This window comes from Tyto alba, unplaced genomic scaffold, assembly GCF_018691265.1.
Source record: "Tyto alba isolate M040663 unplaced genomic scaffold, T.alba_DEE_v4.0 Super-Scaffold_20000042, whole genome shotgun sequence".
Taxonomy (NCBI): Eukaryota; Metazoa; Chordata; class Aves; order Strigiformes; family Tytonidae; genus Tyto; species Tyto alba.
This window is the reverse complement of record NW_024881293.1, coordinates 10,157,361-10,172,543: the sequence shown is the minus strand read 5'-3', so window position 1 is coordinate 10,172,543 and position 15,183 is coordinate 10,157,361. Positions and strand designations below refer to the sequence as shown.

General features: G+C 52.8%; 1 protein-coding gene and 1 non-coding gene across 3 annotated transcripts; one reads left to right on the top strand and one right to left on the bottom strand.

Annotated features, from left to right (window-relative positions):
- Window positions 1-74: 74 nt before the first annotated feature.
- Window positions 75-181, bottom strand: LOC122153680. Its single transcript, XR_006165530.1, has one exon. It is a non-coding gene; the product is annotated as a U6 spliceosomal RNA (small nuclear RNA).
- A 320-nt stretch (window positions 182-501) lies between these two features.
- TMEM259 (transmembrane protein 259) lies at window positions 502-15,177 on the top strand. Of its 2 annotated transcripts, none has more exons than XM_009972223.3 (11): window positions 502-1,205; window positions 3,395-3,661; window positions 3,962-4,076; window positions 7,294-7,404; window positions 8,665-8,787; window positions 9,146-9,246; window positions 10,102-10,159; window positions 10,465-10,548; window positions 11,085-11,217; window positions 11,629-11,728; window positions 12,599-15,177. In XM_009972223.3, the coding sequence occupies exons 1-11, from the start codon at window positions 972-974 to the stop codon at window positions 13,439-13,441; spliced, it is 2,169 nt and encodes a 722-aa protein (XP_009970525.3). In that variant the 5' UTR covers window positions 502-971; the 3' UTR covers window positions 13,442-15,177. The 2 variants fall into 2 exon arrangements, with proteins under 2 accessions (XP_009970525.3, XP_032849337.2); XM_032993446.2 differs by having other exon boundaries at window positions 3,962-4,130.
- The last annotated feature ends 6 nt before the right edge of the window (window positions 15,178-15,183 follow it).

Below are 15,183 nucleotides of genomic sequence, written 5' to 3'. Positions count from 1 at the left end.
GCGGGGGCCCAAAAGGGTCCACCAGGGGCGGGGTTGCGATTGTCCTGAATTTAAAAAAAAAAAAAAAAAAAAAGAAAAATATGGAACGCTTCACGAATTTGCGTGTCATCCTTGCGCAGGGGCCATGCTAATCTTCTCTGTATCGTTCCAATTTTAGTATATGTGCTGCCGAAGCGAGCACGAATCACGGTCTGCCCGAGGCAGTATTTATACCACTTCTACATGATAGTTTTTGAAGTCATGGTGATATTCTTTCTTAGTCTTCAGCGCCTGTCCTATTAACGTGATACCCCCAAGAGGTGTCCATCCGTTTAAATACTCAAAATCCTCCTTTTTTTGTCAGAAAACTTGGCTTTTCTGAGGCTGCTTTGCCGTACTTTGCGGCCGGCCACTCGCGGTGCATTGCGGGAGGGCCCCTACTTTGCATGGCGGGGCGGGGCCGAGTCCCGTCCTCCACCGTCCCAGAGTTCCCCGGTGCCGCCGGCGCAGGCGCGTTGCCGCAGCCGTCGGTGCCGGTGGGGGAAGATGGCGGCGGGGCGGTGAGGGGCCGGATCGGCTCCGCACCGCGCCGGCCGAGGAGCCCCGTCCCGCCCCGGTGACGGATCTCCCATGGCCGCGGGGCCGGCCCAGGAGCCGCGTCCCCGCTGGGCCTCCTCGGGTCGCGCCGCTGCCGCGGCCCGCTGACCCCCGGGGCCTGGCGCGGGCCCCGCCGGGCCTGACTCGGTCGCCGCTCCGGAGGCCGGTTCCGCGGCCGCGACCCCTGAGGGGAGCGGGACGAGGTCAGCGCCCGCCCCGAGCGGGCCCCGGCACGGGGCCTCCCCCCGGCCTCTCGAAGGCAGCGCTCGGCGCTCTTCCCGCGTCCCCTCCGCAGCGGCCGCCCGGCCCCGGGTCCGCTCCGCGGAGGAGGAGCGGCTGCCCCGGCCCGGGCCGGCATCGCCAGCGCCCCTCGGTTCCCGGCCACAGGCGTCAGGATGTCCGAGAACCAGCCGAACGCCAACAACCACCACCCGGGCAACAACAACGGGGGCGGCGGGGCTGCCGGGGGCAACAACCGCGGCGTCCGGAACCCCAACCTCAACCAGAACCCCTTGATCAATGTGCGCGATCGCCTCTTCCACGCGCTCTTTTTCAAGATGGCAGTGACCTACGCTCGCCTCTTCCCGCCCTCCTTCCGCCGTGTCTTCGAGTTCTTTGTCCTCCTCAAGGTGAGGGGCAGCTTTACGGGGGCTTTCTGGGGAGGAGCGGACGCTTCTCTTGCTAGCCTGCAGGCAGGTGCTAAGGCATAAATTCCCTTATAAAAAAGCTTGTCTCTGCTAGAGGTCACGGCCTGTGTTTGGGTCACCTGCCCCGAGCTGTCCGTTGAGCTCCCGTGGGCCACTCTTCTGTGAAAAACACGTGAATAGTTGTAACGGTCTGCGGTGGTCCCCGCACCATCAGAGCTCTGGTACCAGATCTGGAAATAAAGAGTCACTGAGCCAGCTCGTGGGGCAGCCAGGCCGCCATGGGTCAGGTCCAGAGATGAGGGTGTGAAAGATTTATATTTCTGTGTCCAAGAAATCACTGTTTTTGGGTACATTGCATACGTGAGATATTTGATTGTTGGAATCTTGTCAAAGTGATTAACGCACAACCCTTTTTTAACCCCATTTCTTTTTAGCAGTCAGCACCCTCAGCTGTGCCTGCACAGTATCACACCTAACAGGGTGAAAACCTGCCTGCGTTCTTGTTGATGTTGGTGCAGGATTGGAGACCCACCAAGGGGCCTGTTGATGTCTGTGGGGTGAACTGTCCATGGGTTAAATCCTGCACAGCGGCTTCCCAGGAGCACGCTGACACTTCTCAGCAGCGCCAGGACGGGAAATCAGAGTAAGGGGAAGCAGGAAGAGGAGCTTGCCGGGTGGCAACAGCGTGCTTCTGCTCTCAGTTTCTAAAGTTCAGCTGCTTAAAGCAAGAAAACATTTATGACAACTTGTCTCATACTGCACATATACATTTTTTTCCCTCCCAAGAAACGTTCAAGGTTTTAACTTTTTTTTTTTTTTTTTTCCTGTTGTATAACTGGATTCAAGCAGACAGGGAGACTGGAAAGGGGACAGTGCTGATGGCGAGGCTGTCGGGCAGAGCAGGGGGTCTGTCTGGCAGCGGTTCTTGCTGCTGTCCGCTGTTGATCAGGCAGGGAAGCAGGAGCGTTCACGGGGCATCTGCTCCCGCCCGCAGGGTCAGGGTCAGCCAGGCTCCAGCCTGCTCTGGGCACAGGGTATTGGTGGGAGGTGAAGTGGGACACTGGTCCTGCACGCCGCTGTTCACAGGGGCCTGAAACTGCTCGTGGTTCTGCTGACTTCATCGTGGCTCCTCCTGCCATGAGGGAGGTGTTTCTGATTTACCTTCCCTGGCGCCTTCCTATGCAGCTCCTCTGCAGATGAGATGTTTACCAGTCTGTTTATTCATAGCAAATAGGTCAAGAGCGATACGTAGCAAGGACAGCTAGTTTAATTAGGAATGAACATCTTAATGCAGTTGGAAAATGAGCGGAACTCGGCTGTACTGCTTACTGTACCAGCGCTTCTCAGGGCGTTCAGCTGTGAACTTTGGACAGCGTTGGGTAACATTGTGCTAGATTTACTATCTTCACTATAGGCAACAGATTTTATTAGTCCACTTTGTTCTGTTGTGGCTTTATAGCTGTTAATTGGAATGAGCCAGGGCAAGGGAGTGGTGGAGCTCCGTGAGCCCAGCTCCAGCAGCTCGACCTCCGCCGTGGCAGAGTCTGCAGCTCGCAGTGGCCAGTGGCACGTCTGAACGCGGAGCTGGTGGTTCTGCTGGCAGCTTGAGTTGTCCTGCTCATGTGGTGGGTTGTCGGTTGTTGAGGTTTGCTTTATTCTGCCTTTGTAAAGGTGGGCAGTCTTCTCCAGGCTTCAACAGGAAATGCTTTGTGCTGGGGAGGGAATGGTTGAACACCACGGATGTGTCTGTTTCTTTCCACGTGCTCTGGAGCCTCACCGCGCGTTGGTGCTGTGTTTGGTCAGTTTGCCTGTGGTGCCGTCGCTCTGGGGATGGCGGTGGGGCCTGTGCTTTCAGCAGGACATGTGTACTGCACAGGTATCAGTGGCAGCTCTGGTCTTGTGAACAAGAGGAGATTGTCCTTGCTGCTGTCTTTGTTGTGTTCCCCTGTTGATACAGTGCTGAAGTTACCTGAATCTGAGCTGCTTTATTGTTGATGCGGAGATCACCGGGGCTGCAAAGCATTAAAGCTCTCGTCCACTTGTGAATCCATTTGTCCAAATTAATCCGATGTCTTCATGGGCAAAGAAGAGATAGTTAAAACGGGGGAGCGTGTAAACAGGCCAAGGATGGTTGGGCTGATGGTCTCTGCTTTGTTTCTTGCTCTGTGTAGGCTCTCTTTGTGCTCTTTATCCTGGCTTACATTCACATCGCCTTCTCCCGCTCGCCCATTAACTGCCTGGAGCACGTGCGAGATAAATGGCCACGCGATGGCATCTTGCGGGTGGAAATACAGCGCAACTCGAGCCGAGCCCCCATCTTCCTGCAGTTCTGTGGTGTTGAGAAGTTCCCAGGAGTGGTGGTTGAATCCACAACTGAGGAAGAGGAGGAGGAAGAGGAGGAAATGACTGTGGATATGTTTGAAAACAGCTCTATCAAGGTAAACACGTATTCCCTCTGTACATAGGAGATGGGAACCTGGGTATTGGTTTGAGGAGAAATAAGCCATTTCACAGTCCTTCTGTGATCCCTCGGTCACCTGGAAACAGAGTGTGTTCCTTGGCTTTTCCTGAATTTCCATGTTAGTGTCTGATGGGTTAAGACAGAAATAAAGCCTGAGAAACTGGTGCCTCTCGTCCTGTTGGTGGTAAAGGCCTTCGCTGCGGGCACAGAGGGAGCACAGGAGACGGGACTCGAAGTGACTGCTAACATGACTTTCCCTGCCACGGTTTTCCAACAGTTTGAGCTGGATATTGAGCCCAAGGTGTTCCTCAAGCCATCCCGGGTGAGCAGTACTGAAGCACTGTCCCACAACGAAAGCCAGGAGTTCTCGTTTAGTGAAGCAGCCGCTAAAGGTATGCAGCCTCTGAGGGAGACTGTGTCCGAGTTTGAGATGCTAGCCAGAGCAGGTAAAGACAACTTACACTGCTGTCTGTGCTCTTCCCTTCCCCTGCCCCATGCATCTTCCCTGCACGTCTCATTCCTCCTGGCTTCTCTGGGCACATGCATAGTAACCTTAAATGTCTTCCCTGACGCATTCACCGGTGGTTAATATTATCAAACTAACAGTAGGTCCACAGCAAGATCTTTCCTGTGGCTGGAGGGAGGCTGCGAGTTGGGGGTTGTCTGGGCTATAAAATCTGCTGAAGTCTCCTGGTCTGGCATTGTCTTTCTGCAGTGATCTGTGCCACATATTTCAAATGAATGTGAACTTCCCTCTTCTGAGCAGTTCGCCATCTTTTTGAGACTATAGAATCGCAAACTGGTTTGGGTCTGAAGGGACTTCAAAGCCCACCCAGTCCCACCCCCCTGCCCTGGGCAGGGACCCCTTCCCCCAGCCCAGGGTGCTCCCAGCCCCGTCCAACCTGGCCTCGAACCCTTCCAGGGAGGGGGCAGCCACAGCTTCTCTGGTCACCCTGGGCCAGCACCTCACCCCCCGCACAGGGAAGGATTTTTTCCTTCTATCTAATCTAAATCTGCCCTCTGTCAGCTTAAAGCCATTACCCATTGTCTGTCCTCACCCTGCCTGACAAAGAGTCCCTCCCCACCTTGCCTGTCCCCCCTTTAAGCCCTGGGAGGCCGCTCGAAGGTCTCCCCAGAACCTTCTCTTCTCCAGGCTGAACCCCCCCAACTCTCTCAGCCTGGCCTCGCAGGGGAGTTGAGGTCTGCAAGGATCCCACTGACAGCGCACATTCCTCCTTGTATTTAACAGGGTTTGGGCTGTATTTTGTGTCCCTGAGTCAACACAAGTACTTGGAACAGCTAATTAATCCTGAAAGCCACTGAGCAAGTTTTAGTGGATTGCAAGATACAGCATTGCTGTTCTCCATTGTTCAGGATATCATCCTGCTTTATCCCTCCTCTTGTTCCAGCGTGACTTAAGCTCTCATAAACTCTAGAGGGAGTTTTAGTGGCTTTGTATTACTTAGAATGGAATTCCAGTGTTGGAAAACTTCTGTTTCTGGTGGTTAGGGGAGGAAATGTATTAAAGTATATTTATGTTAAAATAGAAACATGGCAATTAGATTCTTAGTTAATTTGCCTTTTTCACCTACACTTTTATCTTTGGAGCCACTGGAATTCTTTGCTCTTCAGAAGTACTGGTTGTTGTGGCTGAGGAGGATTGTGAGACTGGACACTGCAGTAGCACCGTTCCCTTGGTCTTGCAGTGGTTTTGCTTGATGCGGATCCAGAACTCATTAGTCCTAAGATCATTAAGTCACATAAGACTAGAAAGCAGTAAGTATTTTTGGTGCAGGACCTTTATTGACAGTTGCCTAAGTTCTGTAAGAGAGTCTCATTGTGCAGTGCTGTGTGCATGGATGGGCTGTTCCATGATGTGCTGAACACCTGGTTGGAAATAATCCAACAACATGGTGGGAGAGAGAATCGTGCTGCTTCCCAGTGTAGTTAAATTCATCTTTTAAAATGGGGTTTATTATTAATACCTGGGTTTATTGCTTTTTATTCCAGGTTTCTTCTGTTACAACTACACCAAATTTGATGTTTAGACAGAATATTTTACCATGGAAGAATGTTTATGATACAAAGGAAGTCATTCTTTTGTTGATATTTAAACACTATTTCCATTTGAGCTTAAAACAGTTTTATAATGGAAACAAAAGGTGAAACAAACACAGCAGCCTGTGTTTGCTGCCCAAGAAGTGGGATCAGAGGTGGTGAGGTGGGTATTTGTGTCAGTGGTGTGTTGCTGTAAGTCAGAAGAGTCAGGTCCATTCCTTTTAAGTTATTGTTTCCTTTTAACTTTGCTGCTGTGTTGTTGTGAGATGCCTGACAGCTGCCTCCCCTCCCCTCTTGCAAGATACACTGTGACAGCTTGAAAGATCAGGGATTAAATCAGTTGGCGCTGATTTAGCAGGAGGTTTTGTCCTTTCAGAGATGATGTAGCAACAAGCATCTATTTTGAACCTTTCTTCAAAAAAATAAAAAAATCAAGGAAACTTCAGACACCACCATTTTTTTTTTTTTGGAAAGCCATAATTGCTCCTGCCTTCAGTTTTGAGATTTGCAATTGCAGCATGGCCTCTGTCTCCTGAGAATTGCGGTGCTCTTGCCTTGTGGGGTGTTTACTTGGTGTTCAGCAGGTGTGTCCTGGTTTCAGCTAGGATAGAGCTCATTTTCCTTCTCAATAGCTATAGCTACAACAGTTCTGTGTTTTGGATTCATCATGGGATTTGGGATGAGAAGAATGTTGATAATGCAGTGATGTTTTCAGCTGTTGCTGAGACATCAAGGACTTTCCAACTCCCATGTCCTGCCTTTGCACAAGTACACAAGAAGCTGGGAGGGAGCAGAGCCAGAGCACCAGATCCAGATTGGCCAAGGGAATATTCCATATGTACAATGTCATGCTCAGTGTATAGATGGGGGTTAGCTGGGAAGCACGAGACGCTCTCTCCCAGGATTGTGGTTTGGGGATTTTCTCTTCTCCAGGATCACTAGCTGGGAATGGGCTGGACATCGGTCGGGGGGTGTTGAGCAATCACACTGTGCATCACTCGTTTGTATATTCTGTTATTACTATCATTATTACTTTTATTTTATTTCAATTATTAAATTGTTTTTATCTCAACCTACGAGTCTTCTTACCTTTACCCCTCCAATTCTTTCCCCCGTCCCTTGGGGAGGGCAAGTGAGTGGCTGCATGGTGTTTGCCTGCCAGCTGGGTTTAAACCACGACCAGGTATAAAGTGTTTTTTCCTCCTGTTTCCTGAGCAACATAGAAAGCAGAAATTGAACAGAGCAAGAACAAGAGCTCTGGGGCTCGCCAGGCAAAGATGTGGGCAGAGGCTCGACAGAGCTTGGAACGGCTGCCCTGAAGCTTTCCCAGAAGTTTCACATTAAGGACTAATGTCATGGGAATGGGCTGCAATTTCAAAGAATTTATATTGATTTGTTTTTAATTGAAAGAACCCTAGAGACTGTGTTTGCAACTGATTCTCTCTTCAGGAATGTGGTGGGAGGGAGGGAGGGAATCCAGGGGTGCTGATCCTTTTCGGTAATTGTTTGCAAGCCCTGCTGTTGAGTCTCCCTTCTCGCCCTCTCTTGCAGTGTGGCCGCAGGAAGAGTACATTGTGGAGTACTCGCTGGAGTACGGGTTCTTGCGCCTGTCCCAGAGCACTCGGCAGCGCCTCAGCATCCCGGTCATGGTGGTGACTTTGGGTGAGTGAGGGAGCCAGCCCGTGCTGGCGTGGGTGAGCGCTCTGCAGAGACACCTACGCGCCGCTTCCTCTTTAGTCTTGTGGAAACTATTTATATCAGGTGATGGCGCTCATTTTCCACGTAGGAGAGCTTCTTTGTGAAGTCTTTATTGCTTTAGTAGGTCGTACCTCTCTAAGAGGAGTAATGTGAAATGGTGGAGCCTGTTTCAGTGAGCCCTCACGTCATGTCCAGCACAGCTTCCTCATTGAGGAAGGAAGAGCCTCATGGTACTGAAGGTCTGAGCTCAGCACGGAGCAGCAGCGCGGCGTTAGAGCAACTGTGCGTGTGTCTGGGGCGATACTGAGCAGAGCTGCTTGGCGCTGGCTCTGCGTACTGTGCCCCTGTTAGCACCAGCAAACCATTTTCCTGGAACAGTGTTCTCTTCTGGCATTTGCTCCATTAAAAACTTTCCAAGTCAGGAATACAGTCTCAAACCTTATCATGCCTGTGAACTTAATTGGTCTGTAACGGGCTGTTAGTGCATCAGTCAGCCTAGATTTCATTCCTTACTCCTAATCAAACTGCAGTACATCTGGACTGGGGTATCAAGTGGTTATCCTGTATAGATAATGGGCAATTTCCATGTTAAATGTTGATTTACCAACCTGGGTTTTCCAATTCAGCTGGACAAATTCCTTCATGAGGATCCTAGTAATTTACTGAAAAGCTGTTTGTGTTTGTGCTTCGTTTTGCTTAGATTTGGGTTATTTTCACAAGCTGATGTACAGTAGAATGCAGCACCAACTTCATGAGATGACTTGAACAACCTCGTTAGTGCCCGGAGCCGTGGGGAGGCGGGTGGGGGTGGCAGGCCGGGCAGCATCGTGCGCAGGCCAGCTGATGGCTACAGAGCCTCAGCCTGGCCTCTGAGCCTTACCAGAACTTGTTTCTCTGGGCCATTAGTTGGGCTGAGCCTAAGGAGATTGTCCAAGCCTAGAAGGCAAATTCCCTTTATGTCTGTGCCAACAGAGGGTACGACAGCTCTGATGTAATTCTTGGGGCATGACTGACATCAGCTTTTTGACAGCATGGCCAGATCTGCCCAGGTGTGGCATTTTCCCTCCCAGTCCTGCCCAATTTTATTACATTGCCGAAGGTCCGAGCACAGACGCAGGCCCGTTGGCAGTTGTGTCCTGAGTGATGAGAAGATTGTGTGCTCGCCTTGCCGCCCCTGTGGCTTAAGGTATGAGCAATCTGAATGGGTTTCTGTCTTCTCTCTAGATCCTACCAGGGATCAGTGCTTTGGGGACAGGTTCAGTCGCCTACTGCTGGATGAGTTCCTGGGTTACGACGACATCCTGATGTCAAGTGTCAAAGCTCTAGCTGAAAATGAAGAAAACAAAGGTAAGGCTCGGAGGAATTGCTTTCAGCAGCTGTGCAGAGCAGTTGATGTTTTTTCTGTGGATGCATGAATATAATTTTCTGACTATTGATTAATCTTCAATGCAGAGCACAGTTCCCTGTGTTATGTAGAGATGTTATTGTCAAGGACAAAATGAATCGAGCCTGAAGGGAAGAGGTGTCTGCAAACGTGATTTCCTACTGCCTTATTGACTGCATAACAATAAGAGTGCTGCTGTGAGGAGGTGTTTCCATAGATTTGCTTTAAAGCCTGTTCCTTCAGAAGGCACTGGAAGTTTGTTCTCAGTATGTGGGTTAATCACACTGAGCTTGTGTGTTTGTGTTTGGTTCTTTTCTCCAGGTTTCCTTCGCAATGTGGTGTCTGGGGAGCACTATCGCTTTGTCAGCATGTGGATGGCTAGGACTTCTTATCTGGCAGCCTTTGTCATCATGGTCATATTTGTAAGTTGCCGGGAGCTGGGCACTGCCAGCACGCTGTTACATCAGCCTATCTTTGATGTAACAGCACAGGCCTGAGCTCTCATCAGCTGTTAAAGCTAAGCTGATGGAGTACAAGGCTCTATTCTGTTTTTTATTTTTTTTTAATGAGGGTTCTTAAAGTCCTAACAGTGAAACAGAGGAGCTGAACTAGAATGAAGTAATGGTTTTGTTGTCAAAAGGGAGATTCAGGTTAGAGAGTCTCTAAGTGTAGTTAAAATCATCAGGCTGCCGAGGCACAAGGTGCAGAAGTTTGTCCTCTGAGACTTTGAAGAACAGGCCTAACTAATTTGCCAGGAGCAATCAAGTCTCCTGTGATTATGTGTGAGACGAGGTGGTTACAGATAAGTAGTAGACAAGATCCCAAGTGATAACTAAGCCTGTGTTCAGAGTCTTGGGTGACTGTCTGACCGTGCACTGATGCAGCTCCTTGTGCAACGGGTGAGAGAGGAGGAAATGATGCTGGGTGACCGTTGGAGAGGTGTTAGGAGCTGCTGGGCACAGCGCAGCCACGGGACGGGAAGAAACCCCAGTGCCAGCTCTGCTGCTGCTGTTTGGCTTGGCCCCTGCTCAGATATTCAGATTTGGTCTCTTTACAAACAAATTACTATTTCACTGCAGTAATAACAAAGGTTAATTGCTGCTTGTGAAGCCCTCGTTACTCTTTGGGAAGTCGGTCTGCGTAGCTCCAGCTAAGGAGCGTGGGATCTGCACAGCGCGCTGTGCGGCGCGGCAAGCCCAGGCTCGCCTGCCCGGGAGCGGGGGGCGGCTCCCCGGACCTGCGTGGCTCTGACACTGGCTTCTCTCCTCGTATTCCAGACTCTGTCCGTTTCGATGCTGTTGCGCTACTCGCACCATCAGATCTTTGTCTTCATTGGTAAGGATTTTTCTAAGGGATTTAGGGTGTACTGGACACCGTGCCTGCTGCAGCGCAGTGAATCGTAGATATCCTCTTGGCTGTTATTGACAAGGGTCCTGCATGTAGCAGCACAGGGGATATATCCCCTTCTGCCCTCCTCACCCTGCCTGCGAGAGCTGTTCTGTCTCCTGACAAGGGACAGTGAACTCGGGACAGTGCCCTTGACTGCACGTTGCAGTGCTCCAAATGGGGAGTGACGTGGGGGCAGAGGGTTCTGTGGCCCCGCATCCACTTTGTGTTACAGTATGCTTTCCTCCTTGCAGTTGACCTGTTACAGATGCTGGAAATGAACATGACAATTGCGTTCCCTGCAGCTCCCCTCCTCACTGTCATTCTGGCTCTAGTAGGTAAGGACGTTAGCTCGCTGCTCGTGTGTGTGCAGCGTGTCCCTTTGGGATCCCCAGAAAGTGTAATTCCCTGTCCCGACCCGGCCGCGGCAGGTGGTTAGTGCATCTGCTTGTCACGAGGTGGAAGGCTCTGGAATTTGATGGCACAGTGAGCTGCATTGTCCTTCTGGGTTCCCTGGGAAAGCAGTTCATTTGGAATTCATGTAAACCAAAGCTTTGTCTGTCACTTTAGTTCATTTCAGATTCACACTTCTGTGACCACATCGCATTAGCACAATTTGAATTTAAAAAGAAAAAAATACCTGAAATCTGTGCTGTCCAGACCCAGCTGGTCCTCTGGCCTGTGCAGCGACTGCAGGCAGCGGTGAAGCACGTTTGCCTTTAGCTGCTGCTTTAAACAGAGCTGACTCACCCTGCTGCGGTCCTGGCCCGACGGTCGTACAGCCCCAGCTCTGAAATGACAGAGGATTCCTTCCCGTGCCCTTTGCCAAACGGTGCCCGCAGTGTGCTGATGTCAGACACCCTCTGTCCTGTAGGCATGGAGGCCATCATGTCAGAGTTCTTCAATGACACCACAACCGCGTTTTACATCATCCTTATCGTGTGGCTGGCTGACCAGTACGACGCTATCTGTTGCCACACCAATACGAGCAAGAGGCACTGGCTCAGGTAGGAGCTGGGACCGCTTCTCACGTTGCGAGTTCCCGCTGCGTGTCCTGCTCTCTGGTGGGGGAAGGCTGCTCAGGTCCTCTCCAGCCCCCCCCAGGCAGGAGGGCTTCCATGCCTGATTGCTGCTGTGTGTCCTTGGGAGCTGCCCTGCATGTTGCAGGGTCCAGAGTGCAATTGCTTCCACTTTGGGTCTCGTGCCTGGGTCTCAAAAGTCACCTCAGTCCTTTGCATGCCCTCTGTCTTGCCCTGTTGGAGGCCTGTTCATAACGAGGCAATTCTAGTTACCCATGAATGGGAGTCTGCACCACCCTGTGCAAAGTGCCCCAGCTGAGGACGGAGTTAAGGGTAGAAAGAAACTCACGTTTGTCCTGCACATTGATGTGTCCTGATACTTATTGCTCTCCTGTCCAGGTTCTTCTACCTGTACCACTTTGCCTTCTATGCTTACCACTATCGATTCAACGGGCAGTACAGCAGCCTGGCACTTGTCACCTCGTGGCTCTTCATCCAGGTGAGTAGCTCCACTTCTGCTGCACTTCGGTGCAACCAGCCTCATGGAGGCAGTTGCCATCCTGTGAACTCGTCCTGGACACTCCACAGACCTCAGAGCTCTGCCTGCCTGCAGTTTGAACTGTTACACTGCTGGTTTTAACAGCACAGCCAGCGGGAGCAGAGTGAAGGAAATCAACTGCATTTTGGGCTTTATCAAGCTTCTTGTCAAGATGAATTTGAGTAGCAGTCTTTATTTATATAAGAGATTAAACAATCTCTGGTTTGGAAATAGAACAGCAGGAGATGGCTTTCAAACAGCAGGACTTGTTGGTCACTGGCTCAAATCCAGCCATGTGGCTGACAATGGTCTGATGTCAGGTGAGTTTTGGAAGGTGTTAGAGAAGGATTTATATCCTGCCTTTCTGGAAGAAATCCCACTGAGGATCTCGTGTGCAGAGGCTGAGGAGCTGATCAGGTCCGTGCCGTGAGGATGCTGGTGAGACCAGCTCCAAATCAACAACTCCAATATCCTGGTTCAAGCAAACCTTTTGTGTGTCTGGCTATTGACCTGCCCCCTTTCTCTGCTGCAGGATGGATTCAGGGAACTGAGGACAGGCCAGGGAAATGCCTTTATCCTTCTTGTGCTTAGCCCTTAAAAGGGAAGAGGGGTTGTACTCCATTGCCTGTCTTCAGAGAGAAACTGTAAAATCTCTGACAGCAGCTTGCAGGAATTGTAGTGGAAGGGATAAATCTTTCCTAAATTTCTGTCAGAGCAGCAGAATTCTCCAGTCGCTGTCTCCACAGCGAGGGGATAGCGCGGTTTTCTAGGGTACGTCTGGGCACGCAGCCCAGGCCCAGGGAGTGACTCCTTCCCCTTTGCCTTCTCCAGCATTCGATGATTTACTTCTTCCACCACTATGAGCTGCCCGCCATTCTCCAGCAGATCAGGATCCAGGAGATGCTGCTGCAGAACCAGCAGGTGGGCCAGGGCACGCAGACGACGCTCCAAGACAACCTCAACAACAACACTACAGCCGCCCCCGTTGACGTGGGGGGCCACCGGCCCCCCCTGGCCGCTGGCCCCTCGGCCGAGAGCGCCAACCCGGCTGCCCTGACGCCCAGCGAGGCCTCCAGCGTCATCGCTGCCACGGCAGCTTCTGTCGGGAGCGATCTGAACTGGGTAGCCGAGACGGCCGCCATCGTTACAGAAGCCTCGTTCCTCTCCGACCTGAGCACTACCCTCCTGGAGCCCAACGTGGTGCGCGAAGCCGTGGCCAACGCCAGCCCTCAGGATGCCGCCGCCTCCGGTTTGGTTGCCCGCATCAGGGTCAGCAGCGACCACCCAGAGACGGCCGTGGGCTCCATCACCATCGAAGTCACTTCCACGTCCGTGGTGGCCGCAGGCGACGTTCCCCCCGCCGCAGAGGCGGCCCCAGCTGCGCCCCTCGTCCCGCTGCAGGAGGAGGGGGCCGCCGTCCCCAGCCCGGCCCTTCCCGAGCAGACTGAGGCTGGCGAGGGCTCGGACAGCCGAGCAAAACCCAGTGGTAAGAACTGCGCTGTGGCCAGCAGCGTGGCAGAGACCCCTCCAGCCTTTGTGGGGGACACTGAGCAGGACGGACGTTTGGAGCGTTCTCTCGGGGACCGAGGGGAGAGCAGCCCCTGCCCAGCACCAGCGGATAGTACACCTAGCTCCAAACCTTGCTCGGAGCCAGACTTGAGGAGCCTGTCTTGAGCCCCCGTTGCTGTAATTCTGGACTGCCGGGAAGGCATTTGGATTTCGTTTGTTACTATTTCTCACTTCACCATCATCCTTAACCCACAAATTCCTCTTCGCGGAGGCGGAGTGGCTGGGGTGGAGGGAAGGTGCTGCGGTGAACTTCCCCCGGCGCGCGGGGGGCTGCCGGGGGGGAGGGACGGGGCGCTCGCTCTCGGGGGCCTCGTGCAGTCGTGCCCGAGCCCCGCAGTCGGCTCCATGCCCCCCGCTTTTCCTTGCCCCCCACCTGCCCCAGCTTTGCCCCCTGCGCTCCTCTTCGCAGTCCAGGTGCTGATCACAAATGTGAGCTGATTTGGGACGGGCCGTGTGTGTGTTTGTGGCAGCTTTCTGGTTAAAAGAGCAGCTGTGTCTGAACAGGGAGAGTGTTTTCAGATTTCAGCCCCCTTGGGAGAGCTGCAGGAAGTAGAGGAGAAACCTGGTAAGCTTTCCTTCTCTGTAAGGGGAAGAGGAGCTTAAGAGCTTCCCCAGACACTAGATTTGCTCGCACCAGGGCAAAGCTGGGCAATAACCAAAGCAGAAGCTGCAGTTCAGCCCCATGTTTTCTGTCCTTGAACTTCCCTCAGTCACTGGTTTTGGGGGGTAGAACCCACCGTGTCCAGGTTGGAGCTTCTGTCCCAGGAGAGAAGCACTGGGCTAAGCTCGGAAGCAGCGGGGGCAGCTCCCAGGCTGGAGAAGTGCTGTCCCTTCTGCTGCTGGTGACCTCGGCGGGGGCTGTGGGAATTTGGCCACTCTCGGATGTCTGTGGCCAGTGTGAAATGGGAGCTCCTGGCCCGCGGTCTCAAGCAATACCTGCTGGGAGCGGCTCCGTGGCGCCGGCGGCTGGGGTGAGGGCGGCAGCTCTGGCTCTGCCAGCTCTGGGCACCTGCCGCTGGGGGTGATGTAGTTTTGCTTTCAGTGCCTTGTCCCTTCGATGGGACACGTTTGCATTTAAGATCAGCCCCAGCCCAGAGGAGAGAGATCGGCTTTTCACTGAACTGTTGCATGAGATGGTTTAGCAAAGAACCAAAATGCTAAAGCCAAGACATTTCAGCTACTTTTCCCTCATTTCCCTGGCAGTGGAGGTGAAGCTGGCCTGGCTGATGTACTGAGGGGCTGCGATGGGGACAGGCTGGACCCTCACAAGGACATGGCTGGGAGGAGTTTACACGCGTAGATAGAGAGGAGCGACGCAGGAGCACGTCGTGTGTAGGGCTGAGAGGAGGGAGAAGCTTGGGGAGAAACGTGGCGGAAAAGGGCAGCGCTGGGAGGTGACGTGTGGGGTGCTCTGCTTCTCGGGGGGGGAGCTGGGGTGCTGTAGAAGTGTCCCCCAGTTCAGCCTTGTCCCCCACAGCTGAGTCAGTGGAGTCCATCTCCCTGGGGGCTCTTGTGTGCGTTGGGGTGTCTTCCTCCAGGAAGGGGTCTCCATGTCGGCACCACGGGGGCTCGGAGCTGCCCGCTTCACTTTCTCTGCATTTTCCACCCAGGTGTCACCCTTTTTTTTTTTTTTTTTTTTTTTTTTTTCCCTTTTTGTCTCAAGAAGCCCCCTGGGTGTTGCTCTGAGGTAGCGAGGAGCCTGCTCATGGCCAGCACCTTGGACCCTTCTCCGGTCAACCTTCCCGGGAAGGAGCCGCGGTGGCCACCGGCTCCCGGTGCGGATGTGCCAGGTCGAAGGAGCGATCGCAGGCTTTTAAGAAGAGCGGGTGGGTGGGAGGGGAAGTGGG